This window comes from Brachionichthys hirsutus, chromosome 8, assembly GCF_040956055.1.
Source record: "Brachionichthys hirsutus isolate HB-005 chromosome 8, CSIRO-AGI_Bhir_v1, whole genome shotgun sequence".
In the NCBI taxonomy this organism is placed as follows: Eukaryota; Metazoa; Chordata; class Actinopteri; order Lophiiformes; family Brachionichthyidae; genus Brachionichthys; species Brachionichthys hirsutus.
The window spans coordinates 1382636-1409947 of NC_090904.1; the positions used below are offsets into that span (position 1 = coordinate 1382636).

Sequence of the window (27312 nt, forward strand, 5' to 3'; positions counted from 1 at the left end):
GAAGACTAAACATTCGACTGTTCCTGCTGTTTACAAGAGTAGCTGAGCTCCGTGTGGCCATCGAGTGCGTGTGATGAAGAAGTGTGCGGCGCAGGTGAGGGGGTGAGCTGGAGAGAAGATGGTCGCTAAGTTGATCGATTTGGAAGTAAAGCGAGAAACGAATGTCGGTTTGAGGTGCGTGAAGGCATGGCCGAGGCACGAGTTGTCAGGGTGCCAGACTGTGAGTGTTTAGTGGAAACGCGGCTTTACTCCGGGGTGGCGGTGAAGGGCAAACACTGTAACGTCCGACCTCCGAGCGCCGCTCGAGTCCACGCCGACTACCTGCGTCGGCGCATCATCTCGAGGCCGACTGCGAATGCGTCGCCACGTCGACCCCCGCCGGCTGGCCCAACCCCATGCCGGCCAAGACCGACATAGCCACGGCCTCGGCGGCGCGGACGCTCAGCCCGTTGATGGTGGCCCCCGGACTGGAGGCCGGGGCTGGGGGTGACGGGCCGTGCTGGATAACCGCCGCCTGTGAGCCGCTGGGGTCGGTGGGAGTCTCCCGAGAGGCTTCCTCTCCTCCTGCAGCTGGAGGCAGAGACAGAAACATTCACCCTTAGACGAGATGGACGGTATGACGGATGGATCCTGACAAGGTGCCCGTGACCTTCAATGGTTACCCAAGAAAGCGGCCTTCTTCTGCATCAGGGTGACCGGGCAGTCTTTGTGGGCGAGGAGCAGCTGCTTCAGCTGGGCCACCTCGTTTCTCAGGAGGGTCACTTCAGTCTGACGGTCGCACACAGACGTACAAACGGATTCTCAGTGTGGTCGTGTTTACAGCACCGACAGCCCGGACTGACGAGGAAAGGTCCAACTCACAGACAGGGAGACGTTCATGTTGACCAGATCGTCTGCCTTCTTCTCTAAAGAGTTGACCCATATCTTTCGTTTTTGCCTGCAGCGGGTGGCGGCCGCTCGGTTTCGCTCCAGAAAGCGCTGTCTCCTTTCATCCGGATCCATCTCTGTAGCTCGCCGCCGCCGGCCTCCTGTCGGCTGGGCGGGGGACACCTGAGGAGTGAGCAGGGGGGGGTCAAGACACGGATTTTGTAAAGGGAGTTTTAAGCAGGTGCAGCTACATGCCGAGTGCCCCGGTTTCTTTACTCGGACTATGCACACGCCGAACCTACCAAATAAAACATTAAAGTCTTCTTTCATCAGAAAATAAAAAGTGTGTTCCGACCATTTAGCGTTCTGGAGTGATTGGCCGTTGAAGAGAGGCAGATTCGAATGTTTGCGTTTCAAAAAGCGTCTTTAGACGTTTAATGGCACTCAAAGGGTTAATTTAGAAACGTGGAAGTAATATTTAAGAAATGATTTTGCCTCCTTTCATGTCAGTGCATTGTACCCTTGTATATCTGCTTACGGTATGGCACGTGTAGTACCTGAGGCTGGGCAGGTGATGGCGCATCAGAGTTCTGAGAAGGTTGTTGGCTCTGTTCCTGCCGCTGGGGCACGGCTGGGATGGACGATCCTGCCATCCCAGCAGGCCCATCCTGTGCAGCCGTGCCCTGATGAGCGAGCGCTGCTTTGAGGCGCTACAAAACAAACACGGATACAAACGTAGTCCAACACATTTAAACGGTCAATCCGGTTTTACAGCGTGCTTACCATCTTGGTCTCAGAGAGCAGGCTGTACCCAGATGGGGATGATGACCCACTGCTTGCCCCCCCAGCTGGAGGTCCTGGAATCCCAGGGATGTTGGGCACCGAGTTCACAGGCCTGGCAAGCTCCACATCACAACGTATCCGACACAGATGGACGGAGGAAAGGTAGTAGGGAGAGATAGAAGGAGAAAGAATGTTTAGAAAAATGATACAAATATGTTGAAAGGGAACCTAAACTCGCTCCTCAATGTTATAAAAAGAAGACTTACAGATATGACAGAGGTCATCTGCACAGGACTGGGGAGGAGAGGGACCGTCTGCCCATTGGGGAGGTGCCTCACCAAAGGAAAAGAGCCTGTTGGGGAGCTGTTCACACAAATAATAACCTTTTCAATGGCTCCTCCTCCTTTCTGTCTCTAGTGACAGAATTCAGACTGGCAGCGGAAAGCTCTGTCCGAACATGCTAAAAACCTCAAGCCTCTAGTCGCAACAACAGATGTTTTACTTTAGGCATTGGTGAGTATTTCAAACCATCATTTGTATTTACCCAAATGCCAGAATACTGCATGTCTCCACTAGGTGTCACACTTGGCTCGGCAGCGACTCCGATTGAGGCCATGAAAAAGATCTCCTTTATATTTCTAGTATTTAACTATTCAAACCAAATAAATGTACACAATTACCAACATTAAGCGAGGAGATATGTTTCAGTAATTTACTATAAAAGGCAATATTTTAGGATATACCTGTTGAGGTGGATGCAAAATTGCACGAGGTGCTAAAGGAAGAGCAGTTCCTGTTAAAGTCCTCCACTAAAACAGAACTGAACGTTTAGCAATTTGCTTTTTTGTTGTTGTTAGTGGCTAAAGTGGATTTAGAAATAAACGGACAATTACGTGGCAGCAATCAATAAGAACACGCTGCAGTTTACCCAAGCTGCCTGTTGGAGGGAGGAGCTTGAGTGATGACAGATGTTGGCGAAGGCAGAGTCGGGTGAAGCGGGTCATTACTCAGGTGAAGAGGAAGCGTTCCCGGACGCACAATGGTCGGAGTCGGGGCAGAGCTTGCTACTGCCTTTGTGACAATCTCCTGCTGACCAGAAAAAAAAAAAGCAATTTATTTCCCCATTTATAAATGGATATAAAAAGCAGCTTAATCTGTCGACCCTCGCTTCTCACCCGTGAATCTCCATCATCTTCCGACATGCTGGACGAAGAATCTGGACTTTCCGGAGAGGAAGATTCAGCTTGTAAAGGAGCCTCATTCTCAGCTTTAACTTCAGATGGTGTTTGTAAAGGTGCAGCCTTGAGAAGAAAAGTCATTCAGTTCATGTTCATGTAGCCCAGAATCAATCCTAGCGCTGTGAACGCTCATCCGTTTTCTCACCGGGTGTTTTGCCCTCTGCTCATCTTCATGTGCTTTAACAAACTCTTGCTCGAAGGAGCTGGCCAGCTCATTGAACAGTCCGACCTCCTCACAGTTCTTCAGAAAGCGTGTGGGAGTCGGTGTCTGGTCTGCAAACACAAAAGGCTCATGAACCCCTCCTTGGTTATTGGGCTTCATTTATCGAATATTAATGCCAATCACAACGTGATTACCTGCAATGATGACAGAGTCTGTTCTTGCAGGACCAAATTTTAATGTCATTTCATGCTTGTGTTTGTGGACTGACAGATGGTCTTCGTTTGTGAATCTCTAAACACAAGTGAAGAGAAAAAATAAAACATTTAAGTACTGATGTAAAGAATATAAAGTATAACAACGGTGTAGTAACAGTGTTGATGACAAACTATTTGCGTGAACGTAATTTATTTTGAAATTACATCAGATGGACGCTCCCTCTCTGGACATTAACCAAGTCAAAGTTAAGCTAAGCCATTTCATCAGGCTGGAGAGTCAAGGATTCATTTTACAGGGTTATTCATGCATGAATGTGAGGTCGTACCTGCCCACATCCAAGGGCAGTGCAGACGAAAGGTCGGTCATCCCCCATCTCAGGTAAAGGTTCTGCAAACGAGAGCAGCGGGTTCTATTCAAAGGCGCGTGTAAAGGCACACGAGATGATGCTCAAGCCACAAGTTCAGCGGTCGTGGTTGAACTACTGCATGTTCCAAACGTGCAACGTTTATTGATTTATATCAACGCCTGCTGATTATCCAGAAGCAATAAGGTTGAGCAGCAAACACTGAAATGTTACCGTCTGTCTGACATATCAGGCACCTGTTGGTGGAAGAAGACCAGTCCCGTTCATTTAATGCCCTCATCTGTGTCAAGGAACGTCCAACAACCGTGATCTTACGATCCCCAGTGGTAACTGGTTAAGAGGCGAGCAGGCCGAACTGTCACGGCCTGCCGGGGACGTTTGCTTCGGACAAGGATCGTTGGTGAGAAGCGTTAAACGGTGAAGCAGCAAGTAGTCCTGAAGCAAGATAGCGCACAAGCTACGGAGGTCGTTCGTCCGTAGCTAGCTAGCTAGCTCGCTGGGTGGGTGGCTGAGGACCCAGATGGGTTAAAAGGGAAATGATTTGGCTGCGACTTCATGAGAATTAGGCCTCAGTATAGCATAACGCTAACCACACCAAAACATGACAACCGTGTCATCACAACAAACGTGACGAAACCACCACAAATCCCTCATTACTGAACGTAGCCTCCCAGCTGCAGCTCGCCAGGCGTGCATGTCAGTGTAGCTGCAAGCCACAACACGGCTAAGCTAAAGCTAACTGCTAGTCGGAGCGTCGCTCGTCGCCGCCTGTTAGTTGACACTAGTAGGTCCGCCAAGTAGCTAGCATAACAGTTAGCATGCTAATGCTAAGGGGAGAAAAAAAAAACAGTCCTCGTAATCCGCGCTCTGGTCGTGAGTAAACATCGCAGAATTCTCGAATATTAAATCAAATGTGAATTTATTTTTTACACCGGATTATTTAAAAATGTGACAAACTCACCCAATATTGAAATTGCCTCTTTACTCCTCCCTCCCTGCTCCGGACAGCGACGCTGTGCCTGACCGTTGTTGACACTCTGACGCTTCCATTTGCAAAACACCGCGAGAGCTGGGACTTGGCACAGCGTGACGTCACAGTGATGACGTAGGACAATAACCCGCCTACTACTACCTGATAATAATTCCAATGACATTTGATGGAATATAGCTCCTGATTTATGCTATATTCTATTCGCCTCGTACAGTTTAATGTTTGAAACCCACTTTGTATGATTTTACACCCTATATCTGTTTTCATAGGTATTATATAAAGTGCTTTTTTTTTTTTTACATTGAAAATCACAGATTCAGAGGTGAACGATTGAGCCAAAAGTTTGTAAGACAAAACCTGGTTAAATATCTGCAGTACACAAAGGTTTTACAGACACTTGAAGCGGCTCCGTGCACAGATAAGCATTGCCTTCCCGGTAGAGTAGGAGCCATCTTCTGCTCAGCAATTCAAATGTAAATTTGAAAAAAAAAAAATGAAAAAATACTTGAGGGCTTGTGCGACGGAAAAAAATTTCCAAGTTTATATCAAATAAATTCAACAGGTCCCACACTTGAGGTTTTGATGACAATTCAAACACGTGACCACGATGCAGAGCAAACCAAGTGTAACTGAGTGCTTAAAAATATTTTTTTATTGTCAGAAATGGAGGCTCAACAATAAAACACACTTCACATAACCAGTGTGTACTTGGCAGAAATGGAAATTCTACAGTAAGTTTGATTGTGAAGGTTATAGGTCATACACTCACTCACACCAGGCTCCCAGCCCAATCCAATGCACCGGAACACGCATTACACCGCAGTTTACACCGAACAGGATCAAGTTTCTGGGTGTCACGTTCAGACATTATTGGATTTTGACACTCGGCTAAATAGCCTTGCTCAATGATGTGCACAAACTTGCACATTTACTGAAATCAACGGCTGTTGAGGCACGAAGGGTTTGAGATAATAGTTCCAGTCTGGTGCAACCTCTTTCTTTCATCATCAGACATAAACTACACACAGGAGCCAACTGAACTCGTCATTCCAAGACGCAATATATTTTACAATGACGTTAAATCCATTTCAGCACACACAAATCATGTATCTAAAGGCAAACCTATGATATTCAACTAAAGAACATTAATAATTTACTTTGACTAAATCAATTCAGTTACATCTTGAAAACCATACTACGATGATGAAATGACAAAAGGTAAGTATTTCCAGCTATTACTTCTGTAACGATTAAACACCTTGAAAGCAAAGAATAGTGGAATTCAATTTCCACCGCTGCAGGCATGTCTCTGCTCTACGTGGCTGTACAGATCAGAGGTCAATCGAGTCATCAATAACAAAGAACGCTCCCTCGGACACATGAGCCTAAAAATACTACGGGACAAAAATTAGATCAGAAAGCATCACAAATTTCCTTTTGTCTACAGCAGGAACACAATCTCATTTGAAATCAAACTCAAACTTAAATCTGTATACACACCCAGATTAGGAAAACTACTACATAATAGACATTTGCAAACATGACACTTAAATGTGAACTTGTGTTAAAAACATTTGTCCTTCTGTATGCCATCAAATAAAGTCGAGCTACAGGCAAATACATCAAGTAGCACTTTCATCAGGTGAAAATCCTGATTCTGTTCCAGACGACCTCCAGTCCAACAGGTCTAAACAATTTACATGCAGATTAGTCTCCACTGAAAAGATGATCATCTACAAAGAAACTGAAATTGTATCCCATAATCACCGTGATCCTGCTCATGTAGATGGATCCTCTGAATTTGGCCTTTTACATTCATTCACTGTTCAAACAATCCGTGCTTGAGGCCAAATGTCAGCGTTGGAACATCCCAACTCACCGACCGCATCGCAGAACTCGCTTCAGAAACAACCCCCACGTTTAACAATCACAATCCTGACACACAGACAGGCAACGGGGCGATCCACAGCGTCATTTCTAGACCAGGTTCCCAGTTATGAATATCATTTGCATAAATACACATCCTAGATTTCTGTGTAAATCAAATTAACCACCACAGAATAAAACTGCAAATTAAATTGCCAATAAGATCGAAACCATGTTTGCCTTGTCACTCTGAAAGTTAAACATCCCTTTCGTGCTCTCAAACACCACCGTGCACGCACACACACACTTGTCTGATTTGGGGACCCGTGGTTCATTTCACATTACTTATTAAAATGTGTCCAACCCCTCATTGCCGCTCTTTCCTCAGACTAAAAGCATTTTTAGAATTCTTTGCTTTCCTTTCAAGTCTGTAAAAATGTAAAGAGAATATGTGACAGTCTGCCAACTGAAATATATTTATCTGTGTATTTACATATCTTATAGTATTTACATGTTTTCCGCTTTGATTCCTGTTCCAGTTCATGCTTTTCCTCGGGTTATTTTGGCGATGCCGGGGGAATGTTCTGTTCTTTGCCGCTGTGTCTGCCTCCCCGCTGTGGGGGAAACAACTTGCCAGTATTCAGGCCTCTCTGTTGCTCTCGAGTCTTCGGGCACCTGCCCGCGGCTCCGGGGTTAACTTGGCCATTCGCCCCCCTGTAGGATCGTAACGGTTGGCGAGGGGGCCGGCAGTCTCTGGATTTAACCGGTTTGTCTGCAGCACACTTGCAGCTGGGCGGAGGCTCCTCCACACCGTTCACCTTGAGCTCTTGTAAGGGCTGGCTGTGCGACAGCGCTGGAGGGGAGGGGCAGGGCGTCTGTGCAGGCGGGGGGTCCTTAGCCAGCTTCTGGCACACCTCTGCGTAGCTGAGCTTTCTCGAGACCTTTCCGAAGAATGAGGGATGAAAAGAGAATTCACATTACGGGTATCCTTGTTTTAAGACCACGTGTTCCAAAATATTAAAATATCAATCGTGCGAAAGCTTTATGGACGGCAGTGATTACTGCTGCAGGAAATCTCATTATCTGAGAGTTAACCAATAAAGATCTCAGTGGAATCATTTCCCACGACCATATTCGGAGTTTAAAATAAATACCTCAATGAGATTTGCTTCAATGAACAGATCATAGTCCAAGCGGTTCTCAGAATGAACTATGAATCAATAGAGTACGCACTAGCTGATATCACCGATACCCCGGGGGGCCGGTCTCACCAGGTCTGACGCTGGACTTGAGGAAGGTGAGGCAGGTCCTTCTACAGACTGGATGCAGGTGGACGGGGCAGGTTCTGATGCTGTTGGAGAGGCAGCCTGTGCGGATTGGGACACGGTTCCCTTCGGAATCGGACTTTCAGCCTTATCCTCTCCTTTTCCCAGAGGACAAATGCTACAGTGACAAAAATTAGAGCAGATGTTATTCTCCATTGATACACGCTTTTATTCCCGGATGTTACTGAAGTCAAACTTACCTCGATACCGATGCTACCCCCGACTGCGGCGTCGCAGCAGCAGGTTTAGCTAGCAAGGCCACACAATCCGATGTGGCCGTAGCATCCTCTGAGGCGGGGGGGGCGCGTTGACTCGCCGTCTGAAATAATAGATGATTTAAAGTTAGGATGGGCATTCGTACAGACTGTAGGGTAGAAGATATCCAAAAGATCAGGACACGGACCGGTACCTGAACCTTCACACCACGAACGACATCAGAAAGGCGCGTCTCTGGTGCGGCGTCTCCCTGCGCGGCGACCGCTGACCCCGGCAGAGGAGGAAAGTTAGAGGCGGCGAGGTCAAACTTCGGTGAAGATGGCGCCTTGACCTCCATCTCAGGAACAGGCCGCTGCATCGCGCAGGGAGACAGGAGCCAGCAGGTAAAGCGAGTTATAAAGACACGACAGAGACAAACCTCTCGGTCTACGAGTGAAGAAGCGGCTGATTGACGCCGAGGACGCTGGGTAAACGACGGACCGTGGCGTGTTCCTCTTCTCTTCTCCTCCTTGTGCTCCTGTGGCCGCTCCTTCTACAAAGACGACGGAGAGTCATTCACAGCACATCCGCTGCAACGGCCTCTGCTGTAGCATTTCCACTTCTACATCAACAGCCGAGCAGCTCGTCCTCCACTCACCTGCCCTGTCCAGCCCCGTTTGGATATCCAGCCAGTGAAGAGTCTTTAAAGCTGGGAGGGGTCACTGACATGGTGCCGGTCGGCGACCCTGACGTCGGGAGGGACTGTGGGCTCAAGGGATCAGGAACACCTTCCATCGAGATCCCCAGAAAAGAAGGATGCATGTCCCCAAAGCCAGGGTGACCATTAACATGGTCTCTGCACGTACACAAAGGACTCACACTTAACTCACCGTCAACGCGACAACGAGCAAACCGATACTTTAGGCCCGCGCAAGGGTAATCAATAATAGCAATGCGGACAGAGGTATCAAGTAGTAACATATATATATAACAATAGAATAGCTTGTCTTACATTTGAATCAATGCATGATTTCAGCCAATGAGCTTCAATCAAAGGACGCATTCAAAAGACATCCCTTTCATATGTGCTCAACATAATGTTGAAATTAATGTGCAATTTGTTGTAAGTAGAAAAGCAAAAAGACAACAATTAAAGTAATAATTGAGGTCAATAAGGAACGAAAAGGGAAACCGCCTTGTTTCCTTTGGATTTAGGTGCATTTCCTGCTTGATAAATGTTCAATAATTATAGACTGCTATGAAAGAAAGACTTGGAACTTACCGGTTCTTGCTCATGTGTTGGAACATGACCTCGTGTCCCTGCTCCCCGTGTGCGGCCGAGTCTCCTTTGTAGGCCCTCAGATTGGTGTAACCATTCATGAATCGGCCATTTGGGAACGGTGCCTGGAAGGAAAATATGGAAGCCGAATTAAAAATACCCGTTTTATTTGAGTTCAAGCAGCGAAGCTCAGACCAGAAAGTGCAAGAATAGTTTGTCCTGTAATAATGAAGGGCTCTCACCACTGGCGTTTCAAAGAAAAGACATGACGGAGGAGTTCCAGGACGGGGACACCAAAGGGTAAACGGGGTACTGCTGGGGAGGACTGTACACCTGCTGCACGTAGACCGGGGAGCCATACTGGGCCGGGGGCTGGGCGTGCTGTCTGTACACGCTGGTATCCACACTGCCAAAGGAGCCATTCTTACCAAAGAATGTGTTAATGGCCTTTATGCGGGCCTGTGGGGGGGGGGGGGGGGGGGGGTAAGAAACACGTTTTCTATGAGTGAAGATGCAGCACCTCCGCTGTAACTACAGTGAACCGCATAGTAATCCCTCAGTCTCATTCCACGGTCATGAGGCCATAAAACACTGCACTGACTCGGGGGGGGGGGGGGGGGGGGGGGGGGGGGGGGAAGAGGAAGGAGAGCACAGAGCCAGAGCCACAACAGACAGAGAAGGCTAGTCCCCAGCCAGCCACAGTGCTCACGGATCCTTCCAAGCGCGATACTGATCATCACTGGGCGAAACAGAACCGGGACATCAGGTAAAGCCAAGTTTACGTCCAGCAGGAACGTTTTTAGTTACTAACCCATCAGAAAGGCTAACGGGAAACTCAAACATCTGATATCTGGGTGTGAGACCGTTGTGATAATCACCTCCCTGCTCATCAAATCTCTGAACAAACTAATCCCAAGGGCATTCCTAAGGCTCCGGCTCAGTCGACCAGACTGGTCTCATGACTGGAGACAAAACAGCTGACAGCACAACTCCAGCAGCGGACCGCGGCGCCGGTCCGATCGAAAGGGAAATACCGCGATGCATCTCAGAACTCACCATCACCGGTTTTCCCTGGAACATTTTCACTTCCTCTCTCAAGTATCGGAAAGCCTGAAGAGAAAATGGAGCGGAATTATTATCCAACAAGAAAAGCACTCGGAGAGATCGCAGACCTCCGCCGAGCAGCTCACCCCCCCCCCCCCCCCTATTAGGTTAACACCGTCCACATGGTGATCCGGATCAGCACCAAAAGGTTCTACATTCTTCATTGACACCAACCATGGAAAGTAAAAGTGAATCAGCATTTATGTGTATTTCTAACAGCCTTTTAATAAGTCTAATGTTAAAATTATATATTTTTACGACTTCATTCTGTATCCGATATGGATTAAATGCAGTGGTATGTTAGAGACCCCCCCCCCTCCCCTACATGACTGTCAAATTCCATAAACAGCAGTCAATCAACCGAGATATTGAGGAACAAAATGATTCCCTGTAAAAGTGAATTCTTTCTAGATGTTCAGTGCTCATAATTTAGAATCAGAAATAAGAATTTCAGCAGCAAGTCGCCAAACAATATTTTGGGAGCACCTATCCATGGGAATAGCGCATGTAACATGGGCAGTTGAACAACGGCAAGCTGAAGCACAAGTCTTTGACACACACCAAGGTCATTGACGTCACCTCGGCAAAGGTCAAGGCTGCCATTAATAACCGATGTCATGTTGTTGTGTTACGCAACGGTAAAAGCCACACAATGTTGTGTGTAACGCACACGCCGGAATCATCGTTCAGTGCAGAGTGGAGCGAGCCAGCAGCCTGCAGGGCATTTCTTTTCTAGGTGTGTAATTACTATTCATCATTTCTAGGGTTGCATGCTTTTGATATCTGCAGATAACTTTTGATTGGAGGTGGGGAAAACGAGTGGTTTAGGTTTATGGGGACTAGATAACGATTTTAGGCTTGGTAAAAACAAGACACGAGTTTCCATTTAAATGTTAATAGTGAAATATGTCATTAAAACGTTCCTGTTTTTGATATCTTATTTTTTTCTTTTAAACATCCTGTTCTATGCTTTCCATGCCTACATGTGCCACACTGCGCCCCCCTTCTGGATTGTAAATATCGACACGTACCTGTTGTGCATCCACGTCCGACTGAAAGGTTATGTACCAGTTGCTGTTGTGGGCAAACTCAGCACTCAACACTTTTGGGCAATTTTCACTCTTAAAAAGAGCCTCCACTTCCTGTGAAAGAGAGTCAAACACTCGTACGATGGTGGGAAAGGAGCATGGCACAAGGACTACAATAACCAGAGCCACATCTTTGTAGATTTAAATGCAGGGAGTAGGTAGTGCTAGCTGTTAACTCAAGTGCATGAACTTAGCATGTACTAGCAAACTTTACCTCGACCGGCGTGGTCTCCGGCACCTCTCTCAGGATGATGATGCAGCGGCTGTGGTTTGGCCGAACATTCTCTCCGGTTTTATCCACTTGCACCATGGGAGAAGCTGCAACAACGAGTGTTTTCACCGTGCTGGAGAAGCTCCGCGTCTCCTCGGACACTTAACAGAGTAATCTGTTCCACAATATGCTTATCTCAACATGCATTATTTTTTATTATTCATTATGTCAGGAATAAAATGGCTACAAACACATCTCAGACTCAGTCGGCACGGGCCTGCTATCGATCCACTGGCAATAAGCCCACTATGGTGGGAACACCCGGCCGGCTGTGTGTAGCGCAGCGACACTCGCACAAACACTCGATACACTTAATTGTTATCGGTGACTGGTAACACCGAGAGGCAGATCCTAAATACAATTTTATATTATACGCGTCTGCATTGGTACCTTGCAGAACATCCTTAATCAGGTCCAAGTCTGTGGTGAGAGCTTTGACATCCTCAATACAGGCAATGGTCCAAATGGGAACGAAGTGATCACTGTCCATTTGGGAGATCAGGTACAGGTCCTTGGACAGGTTCTCCCTGCAAACACCCAAAATGGAAACTGGACTAAAAGCTAAAATGGCGACTTTGTTTCACATATTTTCTTCCACTTCTGACTGATTTCACGTTGAAATTCTGATGGAAAAGAAAGTTTAAACTACCGGTAAGCATTTCTTCTCTTCATCATGTATGAACTTTCATGGTTTAACTCGGCCCACCAGTTCAAGTACTCTGTCATGGTTTATGTAGGACTAGTATTTCATGGTTTCAGCCGGCCTGCCTATGCTCCAGAAATAAGCAGTTTTTAAAATAAAATCCTTTTGAAGGTTACTCTGTACACTGGGTTGCCACAGTGACTGATTCCACGCTATACTACAGTCTACAAATGGATTATTATACCCTGGACAATCGCTTATTTAAAAAGAGATGAACAAAGAATGTCTTCCTCTCAACAAATCAGCGATATGGGATGACTTTGATATCCGAAAAACCAAAACGGCTGCGTCAGAGAGAACGGAAGCCCAGTTTGAGCTACACCACTAGACCCACTGTATACATCCTACTGCGGTATTTCTATAGACAACAATCCTATACAAGAACATCTCATACCATTGCAACCCTACTCAAGAGTGAAAATTAAAGTATTTATTTAGCACAATGCTCAGCTGCGTACCTGGAAAGGCAGAACTCCAGCCGTCTCTTCAATGACTCTCTGAGGCTCTTCTCAGACGGCGGCTGATTCTCTGAAACATCGTCACTGACTGCCGATGTGAAGTGTGGGTCAGAAACTGCATGGTCGACGCCACTCCCGATGCCTTCTGACAGCACGGGGGCACGTTCAGCAGTCGCTTCCTTTTCTTCTGAAAATGGAACATTCAAGTTTCCTAAAAACAAAGAATAAGAAGAAAGCAAAAGGTTGTGAAATAACTATGTTCAGACATCATCTTACGTTCGTAATAATCTCTGTCAACCTTACAAAAGTACCGATTCCCAAATCTGTAGTCATCCTGGTTAATATAAATAATAATTCTTCCCATTTTTCATGCTCTATCCTCATACCGTCCAGCCGTACTAGATACACGGGTATGGTTTACATCAACATTTAGTTTACTTAAGTTTGAAAACATTCCCTGCACAGAACTGGAGATATCCGTACCATCTGTCATGTCAGCAGGAGGAAGGTAAGTCAAAGGACTTTGATCCTGAGTCCACTCCGTCCATTCTGGGGCGTCTATCTGGTGGTTCGGCACCTCCTGCCACACTTCGGCATTGGGGTTCAGACCTCCTCCCTTTGTGGTAACCTGTATGGTACAAAGATATACACCACATCAAACACAACTCAACATCACACGGAAATGCAATAACTCTTTTTGCAAGTTTGAAATAAAAAAATTAATGCATTTGTAAGGGGCAGAAAATGAAGATGCTGATTTAACAGCGTGATGAAGTAGCTTCGAGGTGACCCTGGGTCTGGACATTCACTTGTGTGATGATGATGATGATGAATATATTTATTATTATTATTAGATCTTCTGAAATGATTCCTTATCCTGGCAGAGCTCAGCCGGAATGAATGAAGCCCGACGGTGATTGGATCAGGACGTTTCCGCGCATGGAAGGCTTGGAGGCCAACAACACCGTCTGCGTCGAGCCTTTTCATTGGCTCCCTCGTCACTCTGACCCCGCCTCTCTCACCGTCACGTGGTACATTACATGGCGCCTCAAATCCGCACGCGCTCCTCCAACAAGGCAGAGTCCGCGTTGGGACGAGGGGGACGCGTCGGGCTGCGTGATATCGCGCGTCCGGCCCGGTCGCTGACGCCAAAGCGGCGTTTTTAGTGGAAAATCACCGCCTTTCAGTCAAAAGTCTCAATTCAACTTCTCTGCTTCCCGGGATCAAAGCATCGCGGCCGGGCCGTCGGGACCGGAGCACATGGTTCCGGCGCCTCCATTATTTAACTAAATAATGCCAACTAGACGCGGTTCTTGATTCGTGCCGGCGGGTAGTCGGCGGATCGCCGCGTCATCGATCCGTCGAACCTTCCGTCCTGGCGGCGCAGAGCCTTGACCTTTATCGCGGAACATTTTTAGCTGTGTAAGAGCTAACGTTTAACGCTAATCACGTGTTGTGGTTGCTAAACTTCCACGCGGACACAATAAGGGCGTTTTAGCAGCTAATTTATAGTTTAGCCCAACTTGAAAGTTGGGCGACGTGTCGGAAGACTATTAGCCGATTTAAAATACTGTTACGTTCGGTGCGCGGACATTTTGACTCGCAAAGTCGTGCCTTTAGCTACCTAGCTTAAGTTCGGACGAGTCAAAACGTCCTTTCTCTCTGAGCTAGTTTTTGATAGTTAATCTTCGTCTTTAAGTTTAATTACGTGGTAAAGATGCTAAAGTATGACCACAAAACGAGGCACAAACTAAGCAGATACAATATAATAACTTATAACCGGTCGGTCCAAGAAACCGAGCCTCGGAGACGGAAGGACGCAAACAGGTTGTCGAGCGTTAGCTAGTTCGGGCCCGCAACTTACCATGCTCCTCTGATCCTCGTCCTCCGTGAAGCCTTTTTATTTTACTCCCGAGAGCTTTAGTAATTGCCCTGCTGAATTAAATCCCTTCTGAACGCTTTCACCGGTCAGTTATTGGCCGTCCCTCCTTCCAGCGCGCAGTCGTCGCTTTCTTCGCTGTAAGTTACCGTCTCCTCGGCAACGCGCTTCAAGCGGCAGGACGTGCTTCTACAAACAGCGCGACCGCGCGGACTACAACTTCAGAGGCCGTTTGATGTGTACGATGGCTTCCTGCTTCGCGGTTATCGTTCAAAAACAACAACGGCGCATTTCTCTTTCAGCAAGTTGTGCACCCTGCGCCTCAAAATCCCATCCAGCAGCTCCAGCTTCGAGGCTCATCCGATAATGACAGCTGCCTCCTCGGCCACCGTCCGTCTCGCCTCGAGCTCCCTCCCTCCGCGGCAACAGCCAGTTATCAGCGACTGACTGGAAACCAGCGCCGCAATCGGGGGGAGGCTTGATTTGTTTCGGCTGACCACGCAAATAAACAGAGTTCAGATTAGCCTGCTTTATGCATATTGTTAGTATATTATCTGTCTGAGTGGATCAGTATTGAGTCAGGGGCGTTGCTCAACAGAAAACAATACCGGGCGCGGGTACCCATTCATCAATTCAGTTTTTAATTGCTGCTAAATGTTTTATAAATTGTGATAAGGCTTTTTTTTTTTTTTAGCCCTCTGTTAATTCCACTACCAGAGTTTAGTGCGTCTGCTGGCAACAAATGGAGAATAGAATCTTTATAAAAATGTTTTTTTCAGCACGCTATGAACATTTTCTTCCTGTAATGTTGGTTACAAAAATATGCAAATGTACTTGTGTAATAAAATTCATGCAGTTTCTGACAGATGCGATATGGTGATTTTGACAAAAGCCCAAGTGCAACACTACCTTAATGAAGTTGGAGTTAAAAATAAATTAATTTGTGGTTTTAATACCTCATTCCTAATTATTTTTTATTTATGACCCAGACCTCAAGGTGGGTGCCTTAGAGCTTGCATGTTGGATAAAGCGGCATTTTTTTCTTATTTTAAATTAAAAAAAGTATATATTTTCCATTATTACCGGCACCAATGAGGTTATGTTTTTGCCGGCGTTTATCTGTTAGCAGGATTCTGGATGGATCTTGGATAAAAAAATCTGAAGATGGGTCTTGGTCTAAATTAGATCCCAATTAATTTTGGGAGCGATCCGGATACCCGCCCGGGTACAAAAAAAATCCAGATTTTCCCCATTTACTCATGATAATTTGAAAAAGGTTTTCTTATTGAATGCAGAGTCTTTAGCTATTCTCTCTTCAGGCAGGTATTAGCATAAAAATGGAAGTGTATTCTCATGAGTCAACTGAAAATACTAACACCCTGCAGTAAAGTCTTCATTACCAGAAGTTTAAAAAAAGAATTGAATGTATACTTGAAGTCATGTTGAAGATAGTGTTGTTTACTTGTATTGGTAAAAGAAAAATGTTCACAAAGTACGATTAGTAAATATGTATTGTAACGGACCCCACCGCAGAATACACATTAAACAAATGGGCCTTGAATGCACTGCAACCTTTTTAATTATGCAAACATATCGAAAATCCAATTTAGTTTAAAACTGACCAAGGACACAACTTCTTTTCCAGAACAATAGCCTACTTATCTCCAGGAGAATGTTAGAGCAGAGAAAAAAAAATCATTAACACAAAGTCATTTTCTAGTCCCAAATCAGCTGATGTTATTTTGCGTGCAAACTTAAAAAATCCACTCCAAACTCTCAGACTTCCGCCGGCGTCCTCATTAAGCCTTGACGGTTCCAGCCAACTGTGACGTCTGCTGACTCTGTTGCAGTTGCTGGATCTTCAAGTTCATTACTTCAATCACCGCTGCAAGACCAAACACAAAGTAAAAGTTCAACAGAGGCAGTATATATATATATATATATCCTGCACCGAAAAGGTTATCGACGACAGCCTCACGTATTTTCTACCCAGATTTCTTCACGTACATTTCTCTTTTCTAGTTATGAAGTCAACTGTAAAGAGCAACGCTACAGCCAAAGCAAACGCACTACTGTTCAGGTATTTATTTATGACAGTCGGCAAATCCCGTGTAAAGTGAGGCTCTTTAAATTAGTAATAATGTGCTCGGGATTTGCCCCATCGTATCCACTGTGTTTGTAACAAGAAGAAAGATTGTAGCACTAAAGTATTTGGCTTGAATAAAAAGTAACAGCATTTTGTAAAAAATAAACAGAGACAAGACACGTGTAGCTCTGCTCACCTTGTTTCATGGCATGTTTTTCCTGAAGGGCTGGCTGTATTTTCTCTATCTGCTTTGTAAGGAACTCTAGTTTGCGTTTGAAGAATGCCTTTGAGTCTTCTACGTTCTATAGGGACAAATTCAAAGTACAATTAAAGATGCTATAAAGCAAACTCTAGTCAATTACTGCATTATTAGTAGGCATTCATATATATAGTATAGATATAGTTGCCTTTTCCACATAGTATCCTGTGCCGACATCCACCAAAACATTGTCCACATCATTTAGTGACCCAGGGACGTACATCTGAGAAGAAACGTCAAGGAAAGGAAGCTACAGACCTCCGAAACAAGCAACTTCATTTAACCGAACATGAAATGCTCAGTTACAGGACAGTTAGGATACGGAGCTGCTCATCGGCACAAGCAATTCTTTTCCTAGAAAAGAGGAGGAAAAAGAAAGCGCGTCATTGTTTGACTTTTGACAGCTCACAGGCATTTCCTGGATGATAAACAGTGTGGCGGGTTGATAAATAGCGTTCACCGCGTAGAAGGGAGTGATAACGGCTTAGCATTAGCGGGACACTCACCTTTGTTGTTTTTATTCAGGACGTTCAAACTGTCTTTTGCTTCCACGTACTTGCCCTGGACAACTTTTAACTGACCTATTGAAGACGTCAAGAACTCAATCTCCTGTAAAACATTAGAAATACAAATCAGCGTCGGACGCGCTAGCTACTTACCCGTCCTCTTGTTTTTCGTCAACATTATCGCCGTCACAAAGTTAACATTTAAAGGTGTAATCACAGCATAAATATAAAAATCTATTTCCTCTTACCTGATCCAGCTGGCTCTTCAGTCCCTCCAGCTGAGGCAGGGAGAGGTCTGTAAGATTGGTAGCCATGTTGAAAACGCGAAGGTAAATGACCCTTTGTGCTTGTGCTTCCGGTTGATGGAGCTGTGCTGTCATTTACGGAAACATTGCCCCCTCGTGGACAGAGCAAGAGCCGCACCAGCTCCTTGTGCAACGCCTCCTTGTTTGATCTAAATCCCCTTGAATTGTTAACACTCTGTTTTATTGACTTTAACGTTATATGTAATAAATGTTTAAAGTGCATACAAAAGATTCATGTTTTATAGATGATTTAGAGATGATTTACAAACAATGCATCTGAGTCTAGGAATATGTCAAATCATTTGCATTCCTAAATCTGATTAACTATTTACTACCTGAGATACAATGTGTAACCAGTGGAATTTGTCATTATACTAAAAATGTAACACAGTCACTCATTGTAAAAAGTTAAATCTTATCCATGATTAACAGCTGACAGACTCAGAGCTAAAGGCAAACCTGAAAACCACAATTATTCCAGCTTTATACGTTGTTGTTTTTTGTGATAGAACACTGGGCTTGAAAGTTGTTCAGAGCAAAGGTTTTATTACCAGAGAAGCAGGTCTGACAAATCTGACAACAGAGTGTGCGTTTTATCCTCGCATCAATTGTAAGGTTTATAATTTTCTTGAAATAACTTATTTTCCAAGCTCATTTTTTTCTCGGATAGACTGAAACACCACCAGGAGCCATGATTCCATTTGTTGCAGTGCACAGGAGTCTGGTATTTTCACATCGTATCGTGGGTAAGACTGTATTTTGTTGTGTAAAAACAGATTATTTCTGAGCATAGTGTTAAGCAGAGCTTTTTATTTTTTTAACACACTTAATTGCTCAATTTCGGCAGTGGGTCATTATTTTGCCAGAAGGCCAAAACTAATAAGGAATCATTTTTCATCCAGGAATGGGAGCCATCAGCCAGTAGGTGAAACCTGTAACGCTTTTCACCGATGCTCGCTATGACTTAACAACTTTGCTGACTCCCGCTGTGATAAAGCTGATATTTTTCAAAAGATTGAGCGTTTTATTTTTAAATGACCCAATCATTATGCGTATTTATTATTGATATGCCTAATAAGTGCAGTTCAGTGTCAACCATGACAGTTGCTATTGTTGAAATGAATTGTACTTCCTTTATTGGTTTGGCTGTCTGCTGTTTAATAATTACACATATCTTGGGCAATGAGTTATAAATTAGCTCCAAGTAAGACATTGTGATGACATTCTTGAATTTTAATTGAATAGCCTTTCTCTAACAAAGAAAGATTTGGTTCCCACATTTATATATGTTGATTCATTTTACCATTAACCAACATTTTACATGAAAACAGCTTAAAGTTGACCATTTTCAGAGCAGGGATTTGTTATAATATTCCCATTAATGTTAGTAACTTCTTAGCTATTTACTCTTTTATCTTCCTCGGACTTCTATGGATGACTTTATTCCAAGTGTCCGTGTTCAGACTCAAAATGGTGTTCGATATGTCCACTTTTAACAAATAAAACTGACTTCATGCTCAGAGAATGGTTCTGTCTCGGTCCACTCTGGCCAAACTGTATATTTTGTCTTCAAATGTCCCGTGTCCTTGAGCTGCAGGTGGACTGCGGAGTCCTGGCCTGAAGTTTTGCTTCTCCTGTGTTGTTCCACTCATTTGGGGCCAATTATTTGGTTTCTCATATATACAGATCGCTGCACTCCACTTAGGCAAAGAGAGCACTGAAAACACTTCAACAGAGTTGAAATATCTGAAACTCCAACCCAGTAAGAATTGAGGAAAGTGGATGAGAACTGAAGTGTCCTCAGAAGAACTGATTTGTTTGGTTGGGGCTGATTGCCTATCAATCATTTAACGAGCACCGGGTGTCTGTCTGTAATACTTTAAAGGAGACACCGACTGTTTTTTCCTGTGTAGGAGGATGGCGCTGGAAGAGCACCAAGAGACAAGGTCCCCTCCTGTCAGCGGCTCCTGTTCGGCCCCTGGTGGACGAACAGATCTGCATTACAGGACGCTTCCTGCCCCCCCACTGCCCCGTTACACTACTTGCACAGATGCACAGTGACGAGGGCGACCTGTGGGAGGCATTTGCACATTATAATACAAAAGCAGACGGAACTGTCAACTGTGAGTAACGTTTTTATAGTCCAGGATAATAAAGTACTGCATTTAGCAGAAATGTAATCGAGTATATTAGTTTCTGCTACTGCTAACAGTAAACACAAGAGCTGGAGTATACAAATGAATAGTTTCCAGTACTAATGCCTAGTGAGAGAGAAACTGAATTAATCCAGAGGCAAATGTTGGTATTCTGATACACACTAAATAAAAATACACGAGTCGAAACCCTCGTAAAAAGCAATAAATAATTAGCCGAGCCAATGAAATGACGCATCACAGAATGCATCCCAAACTGATTTGTGAGGACGGCGCCGGGAGAAGCCGGTTGCTCAGCTCATCACCTCCAGTCAAAACAATGCATGCTTACTCGATTGCATTTAACACAATGCAGTTTTCAGAATTAGAATAGCCGTTGCAGAACGCAAGTCGGGCCATGCAATGAGAATAATAATTATCATTATTATAATTATAATAACTATCATTATTGTTACTATTATTATTTCACTTACAACCAGGCAGTTAATGGCTCTGTCCCTCCTCTGACGTCTCCATAGTAACCAGGGACCATTCAGTTGGGGGCTCATATTTGGGCTGTGAACCAATGGGTCTGTTCTGGGGACTGCAGCCGGCTCCTGGAGCAAGAGAAGGTTTAAGGCATGTGATTAAAGAAGTTTTCACTGAGATAAAGGAAATATACATTTATGTATCATGTCCTATTTACGTCTGTGTCACGCACGTTTCCTTCAGCATTGCAGGGACATTTTCATGATGCTAAATGTTTATTATTATTGCAGTAAAAGACCAAAAGTAACGGTCGAACAGTTTCCTGGCTGACCTCAGTTCTTTATCACAGGCTAAGAAAACAAAACGTCGAGACTCCGTTTGTCACGCTGGTGTCCTTACTGGAGGGACATGTCTCACCCAGTGAGGGACGGGACACTGAGCTGGCTGCTACAGCCATTGAGCGTTGGTACCTGGCACCAGGTGTGCGTAGAACAGAGATTCGCCAGGATGGTATTGTAGCGACGCTGTTTTTGCCGCCGGGTGAGAACAAGATTTGAGGCATTTACTCACTGGCATCGAAACTTTAAGGACTCTGAACGGCACACAATACGTGGATTTCCTGCAGGTCCAGGCCCATTTCCAGCCATGATGGACCTATTGGGATTTGGGGGGGGACTGATGGAGTACCGCGCTGCCTTGTTCGCGTCCAGAGGCTATGCAAGCCTGGCCCTTGCCTACAAAGGGCACAAAGATTTACCTGGACCAAGAAAGCTCATGAATGTTGGTGATTCCTATTTCAAGGTACGATACGATGCTACAGCTCATCCTACGATACGATCAGTGTCACTAAATGAATCACTATTCCTGTGTGGACAGTCGGCCTTCCAGCTCCTCCAGAATCACCGTCAGGTCTGTGCAGACAGAGTTGGGATCATCGGCACGTCCTTTGGAGCCTACCTGACTCTTCGAACCGCCACTCAGACCGGCGTCAACGTACGTCTGTCTCTGTCATCCAGGAAATCTGCAGTTTGACCAGTGCATGCTGTATGTATGCACGAAAATCAGATCTGTGCATTTTAGAAGAATAGGTATAAGATAAATGTATTACCTATTGAACAATAGAATCAATCAATCAATCAAAATGTATCTAAATAAATACAATTAGATAATTTAGTTATTTGTTACTTGTTAAATAACAAATAACTAGTTATTTAATGATTTTTGTCACGCGTAAATCAAAACTAAGCTCTGAATCAAACATTGAAGATTAATTTTTGTTCTGCTCGAGCTGCAGGAGGTTCCATGCATCCATGACTTGATGTCTAAAATACAGCTAAGATGGAATATATCGATACTATTATCTAAAATCAGGTCGTTAATGTACGGTTTAAAAGCAATTTAACATTAAAAATGTTTATTAAGAGACCTAGGATATATGTCTGTGTAAACATATCTAAGACTAATCATAATAATGCTTAAAGGAGACATATTATGAAAAACTCACTTTTCCCATGTTTCTACACTATTATGGTGGTTTTACACGCAATTAGTTTCGTTTTCAGAGGCGTTTCTGCCAGAGCTGTTTGAGACAGACAAGAGGGACGCTGTCCTGCTGCATGCCTTGTGGAAAAAGAAAATAATATGTGATCTTTAATGATGACGTTCGTATCGACTGGTAACAATCTCTGTTCTTCTTTCCAGCCAGCCTGTTTAATTTGCATCAATGGTGCTGTTGGAAGCAATATCAAGCTCTTGGATGCAGAGGGTAGAACTGAAACATATGAATGGTAAATGTCAAACGTAGTATAACGTTTTCAGAGAGTGGCTCAGGTTAGTACCAGGAGATGGTGTTTGGGACTCGCCTCATACGGAGCGTGGACTTGATACGGGCCGTCGGCCTCACTGTCAAGTTAATTGCACGCCGATTAGGTTAGGTCGGAAAGCTTCTTTTTAATCCATATTAATTACATTTCTGTTAAATCAGCATCAGAATTGATACATTTACTTCTGCTTTTAAAATATTTCACATCAGAACATAACCTTTGCACTGAGGTTGTTCTCACCCAGACTTTATAGATATTAGAAGCTACAAATGTGTCACAAAAAAAACCACGTTTTTAATCATTTCCTGTTTTACTTTTAGTGAGAAGAAATATTGGTGGTATGATAACGAAGGATCCGTCAGTTTCAGAGACTCCTCCTTTCCTGGTAACCTTGACCCTGGGAGCAAATTGAAGGTGAAAGATTTCCCCTAACCTCCCGAAGCAGGATACACACAACGCATACACACAACACACACGCATCAAGTCATCGTGCACATCAACTGTTTGTGTTAATGATACAAACAGCTTCTCTTGTGTTATTGTAGATGGAGCGAATCGCATGTCCGGTTATGTGCATATCGAGTGAAGATGACCTTTCCATTGCCGCCAGAGAGAATGCAACGCTGGTAAGTTTTTATCCGTCGCTATTTACAGTATGTTGGGAGGCATTTCACAGATGCTTCGCAGTGCTGTGCTACCCACTGGGAGACTTATTGGTTGTCGATCATCAGTTAGAGGAGACCCTCAGTGCTGCAGGCAAATCCCAGCTGTTCACCCATTCCTCATATCCTGGTGCCGGCCACCTGATTGAACCACCTTACACCCCAAACTCCAGAGTATCCCTGTGGAGCGTCAGACCCGAAAAATGTACGTCCGATCTGAGAGTGGCAAATTGTTTCACACAAACCCTGTTTTATAGTTTTTACCAGCGTTAACATTACTTTTACACGGACATATTATACTGTTTTTATTGAGATAATGGTCTTTGTGAGTTGGACTATAATGAAAGGTAATAATAATATTTCTTTGTCTTGTAGTGTTCTGTCTGTGGGGAGGAAATCTGGCAGCTCACGCTGCTGCCCAGGAAGATGCCTGGAAAAAAATACTTCATTTTATGGAGGTTCACTTCATTGCTTAGCAGTTCTCTGAATATCTCAGTTTCTGCCACCCAGACAGCAACATAAACATTTCCTTATGGCCACCACGGCTAGCAGGCTCCGCCCACCCCTGATGCCACTGGTTTGTGGCCTCGTTGTGTATGTCACTATATCCCAGACGGCTTGTTTAACCAGCTTGTATTATTATACTGTCACTTACAGCTTTACAATAGTTCATTGGTATTCAAATGCACCAGCAATAAACAATAAATGCAAAAAAACCGAATGAATACCTGGTTTTCCATTGTCTTGCGGTGTGGGCGTGGCCGCGGGAGAGTCGGCTGAACACCTGGAGACACACCTGCCTCTCCTCAAGGCGGTTGTCTACTTCGACCCCCCCGCCGGCGCGTCAGCATCAGATAATTGTTGCTCCTCCCTCTGGCAGCTTGTGTGTAACTCCTGTATCTTTCTCCAGCGGCCGTGGATTGTTATGTCGTATATTGTTCTATTCTTTCAGCGCCTGCTCGCTGTCAGTGAAGTATTTAGGCTTTTCTTTGGCTGCATTTTGTGTTTTGGGCTATGAGGACCTCAGCCGGTCTGAGCTTTAGTTCTTGTAGTTCCTGTGGTTTTTGCTGCTTCTATTTTGTACTCGCATTTTGCAGTAAAGTGTTTTGTTTGAACGTTTTATTTCTCGTCTCCATCTCTGCATTCTGGGTTCTGGGTGTGACCTTCCTTACCTTTACTCATTCTGATTCATAACACCACGTGTTTGGTTGGGGTGGGGCGTGCAGGGCGCCCTCTCTACAGTTACTAGCCTGCTGCTAGCCTTTTCTTATGATTAGTAACATTGTAGTTACTATGATAATGATGCCAATGAAGTGATCCTCATTATCATCATCACTGCTTGCGTTCGTTTGCCGCTGCTGGTGGATGTGCATTCATATACACAACGGTTGAGGTCCACGATGCACCTCAAATCGGAAGTGTGTGTCCATAATATAAACGCATCTGTTGCTTGAATATCATCTTGACCTGCATCAGCCTTTGTTCCGAGCTAACCTAATTACCTACAGGTGAGGAACAATGGTTATATCAGCTGTAGGCGTGTTTAAAAAGAAAAGGTTGCAGTTTGTTTGTTTTTTCACCTTGCCTGTCCATTGATGTTCATATCTGGTGAAGACGACCAGACGGTTGCAAGCAAAGAAAGTGCAAACCTGGTAGTTTGTCCGTTGTTGCTAAAAATCCTTGCCATCAGGCATCAAAAGTTTGAGTTCAGAGACAATAAATGGATTTACAGAGTAGGGAAAGAAAGCACCATGAACTAAGATGTGCAATGCGTTCTGGAGCGTATGTGATGTAGTGATCTAAATCTTGTAAGAATACGTAGGCTGTAAGAAGTTTATGTATCCAGAGAGGGGGCCATTGGGACACTGAGCCCCAGAGGACGGAGCCTGAAAGCCAGTGAAGATTTTTACTTTGGCGTAACGGATGGACCGCAAGCCAGTGTCTGAAGACTGTGGCTTTGGGCTGGGGTGTGGGATTAGATGGGTCAGACATGGAAGGGGGAAGGGGAGGGAGCTTTAAATTAAATGGTTCCAAATGGTTTAGCAGTTTAACGCTCTCGTATGACCCTTTTTTTGTGACTCATAATACTGTGCTCACTGTTAACGTCCATCAGTTCGAGGAGACCCTGAAGGCTGCAGGCAAATCCCATTTGTTCACCCACTTGTCTTACCCCGGGGCTGGTCACCTGATTGAACCGCCTTACACGCCACATTCAAGAGCGTTCCTGTGGAGCAAGGACCCGACCAAACGTGAGCCCCGTCTGATTTTCTTCAGACAAATTCTATTGTTCATACATGTGGTCATCATATTTTTTGTATTCAGAGACATTTTTGGATTGTAATAGTTTTTTTTTTTCTCCTACAGTGGTCGCTCTCTCTGGAGGTCATTTAGCACCTCATGCTGCCGCCCAGGAAGATGCCTGGAAAAAGATTCTTGAATTTATGGAGACAAATCTGTGACAACGAAACGTCTGTTAATCTTCAGATTGAGCATTCAACGTAAACACATAAATTAGATTACAAAATAAGATTCTTTTCTTGCCGTATCTATAATGTCATGGCATGCCAGAACGTTGACGCTAATGCTCAGTAGTTAGATTGTATTTGCAAATGTGATGTTTTATTTTATGCAACAAACCTTTTAACACCAAACGTAACAAAGATCCCAAATAAAATTTCAAACACTCATTTGTTTCGGTCATGCTCTAATTTTTAATGACACATTTCACGTGTGTAACATGCTGAACTAATCATTGTGGTAGGTTGGGGTGAAGAGTTCGTCGCATGCTGATGTCACCATGGCAATCAGTGCGATGAACTCTTTGAAGTCAATCTCCAAGTCTCTGTTCTGGTCAAGATCGGCAAAGAGCTCATCCAGAGTGTCGTTCTCTTGGATTTTCTGCACAGTAAAAAAAAGATAAGTAAATGTAAGTGAAAAACTTACACACGAGCCCTCATCTCGTTTCAAATAGACGGACAGTCCGCTTAGTTCGAGGACGTCAGACGAGCTTTTGAAATTTCATGTAACAAAGTAGATCTGAAGTAGATTTTCTGTTGGCCGAAGCATTCTACTGTAACATGAGCATCCCATCATGCAAAGCGTGCATCTTACCTTTATGAAGTTACTCATCTCACTGTTGATGAGCGCTTTGAGCTCTGCCTTCTTCAGCTTGCACTTCTGACCTGAATATTTGTGAAAAACCCGGATAACAGTGAGCATGCCCCTCTCCAGCTCGGACATGTTGTCCTCCGAAGCCTGCAACAAAGTGTTTACATCCATGCGTTATATTTAAACTGCCCTAACACATTATCACCCAATAATATATTTAAAATGGACAGAAATACACCATTTGCATCAATCTTTTTGTCTGCCTTACCTTCATCTAAAGAAAGTCCGATGTCTTCAAAGGAATTTAAGTACAAGGGAGGTCTTATCCAGCTGTGTGGCCGTTGCCTCGCCCAGTTTTCATTGGACACGAAGCCGTATTGATCAACCGGAGGGAGGCTTCTCATCTATGAAGCGCCGCGTAATGGCCGACTAATGGATATTCGTGGTCAGAGGCTTTACCAAAAGCCATTTGTGTACAAAATGTGTCATTTGAGAGTGATCAAGTTTCTGCATGTAAATATACTACATGCGAAAGAAGGAAGAACTAACTGGTTTGTCATATATTCTCATTTTATGTATATCTAGAGATAATTATGCTACTTCAAATAGACGTGTGGATTTCTATGTGTGTGTATAAATACTGTGGTTTATTTGATTTAAAACTGTGATGATGTTTGTAGTACACAGGTGGAAGGTGAAGTCCATTTACCGTCCTGCGTACTTATTTGTATTTTAATATATTGATTTTTTTACCCAATAAATCCTCCTCTCCCACAGACACAGGAAAGGAATGCGTAGATTATTAAACCCTGAGATCCTGAATGGTGGTTTCTTCCTCATATCCTGATGTCGTCATCTTGTCTCGCGACGCGACGCGCCCGCACCGCGGCGCGCGCTCACTATTACGCACAAGTCTGAACCTTTGTCGGCGGCCTAAAAGTCTGCTCTGATTGGTGTAGCCTTGATACGCACGCGCCTTCCGTAACCAATCACAATGCTTTCTACTTAAGCCTAACCAAGCAGACCAGCGAAGGCGAATAGCAACTAGCCAATCAGAGGCAGCGGAGGGATAGGCGCGTGCGCGTTTCCTGCTGGCTGACGTGAATAAAGCAGCAGAGAGGAGAACGGGACTCGCGTTACCGTGTTGCTCAA

The 27312-nt window shown here is 44.5% G+C and overlaps 5 protein-coding genes across 5 annotated transcripts; 1 reads left to right on the forward strand and 4 right to left on the reverse strand.

Annotated features, from left to right (window-relative positions):
• Nucleotides 1-334: 334 nt before the first annotated feature.
• Nucleotides 335-3640, reverse strand: LOC137898477 (cyclic AMP-dependent transcription factor ATF-7-like). The gene is made up of 11 exons (XM_068742517.1): nt 3593-3640; nt 3246-3342; nt 3007-3161; nt 2826-2951; nt 2579-2736; nt 1917-2013; nt 1651-1770; nt 1425-1577; nt 862-1050; nt 663-768; nt 335-570 (listed from the first exon to the last, which is right to left on the reverse strand). Exons 1-11 carry the CDS (start codon nt 3638-3640, stop codon nt 335-337), a joined length of 1485 nt encoding a protein of 494 aa, XP_068598618.1.
• Nucleotides 3641-6875: 3235 nt separating this feature from the next.
• LOC137897989 (la-related protein 4-like) lies at nt 6876-13948 on the reverse strand. Its single transcript, XM_068741984.1, is given in 16 exon segments — nt 6876-7429; nt 7760-7931; nt 8014-8124; nt 8179-8381; nt 8510-8561; nt 8667-8864; nt 9291-9412; nt 9530-9547; nt 9549-9746; nt 10344-10397; nt 11423-11533; nt 11694-11797; nt 12141-12277; nt 12912-13122; nt 13395-13539; nt 13934-13948. Coding segments are annotated over 16 exon segments (2235 nt in total). The 3' UTR covers nt 6876-7045.
• A 2403-nt stretch (nt 13949-16351) lies between these two features.
• Nucleotides 16352-17979, reverse strand: pfdn5 (prefoldin 5). The gene is made up of 6 exons (XM_068742592.1): nt 17890-17979; nt 17642-17744; nt 17458-17489; nt 17284-17358; nt 17073-17178; nt 16352-16675 (listed from the first exon to the last, which is right to left on the reverse strand). The coding sequence occupies exons 1-6, from the start codon at nt 17953-17955 to the stop codon at nt 16590-16592; spliced, it is 468 nt and encodes a 155-aa protein (XP_068598693.1). The 5' UTR covers nt 17956-17979; the 3' UTR covers nt 16352-16589.
• Nucleotides 17980-18637: 658 nt separating this feature from the next.
• LOC137897990 (peroxisomal succinyl-coenzyme A thioesterase-like) lies at nt 18638-25511 on the forward strand. The gene is made up of 11 exons (XM_068741985.1): nt 18638-18692; nt 19860-20069; nt 20618-20717; nt 20917-21107; nt 21193-21368; nt 21444-21560; nt 22269-22354; nt 22711-22804; nt 22936-23016; nt 23122-23257; nt 25417-25511. The coding sequence occupies exons 1-11, from the start codon at nt 18638-18640 to the stop codon at nt 25509-25511; spliced, it is 1341 nt and encodes a 446-aa protein (XP_068598086.1).
• A 242-nt stretch (nt 25512-25753) lies between these two features.
• LOC137898683 (protein S100-B-like) lies at nt 25754-26997 on the reverse strand. Its single transcript, XM_068742723.1, has 4 exons — nt 26914-26997; nt 26429-26589; nt 26164-26307; nt 25754-25950 (listed from the first exon to the last, which is right to left on the reverse strand). Exons 2-4 carry the CDS (start codon nt 26432-26434, stop codon nt 25798-25800), a joined length of 303 nt encoding a protein of 100 aa, XP_068598824.1. The 5' UTR covers nt 26435-26589; nt 26914-26997; the 3' UTR covers nt 25754-25797.
• Between the last annotated feature and the right edge of the window lie 315 nt (nt 26998-27312).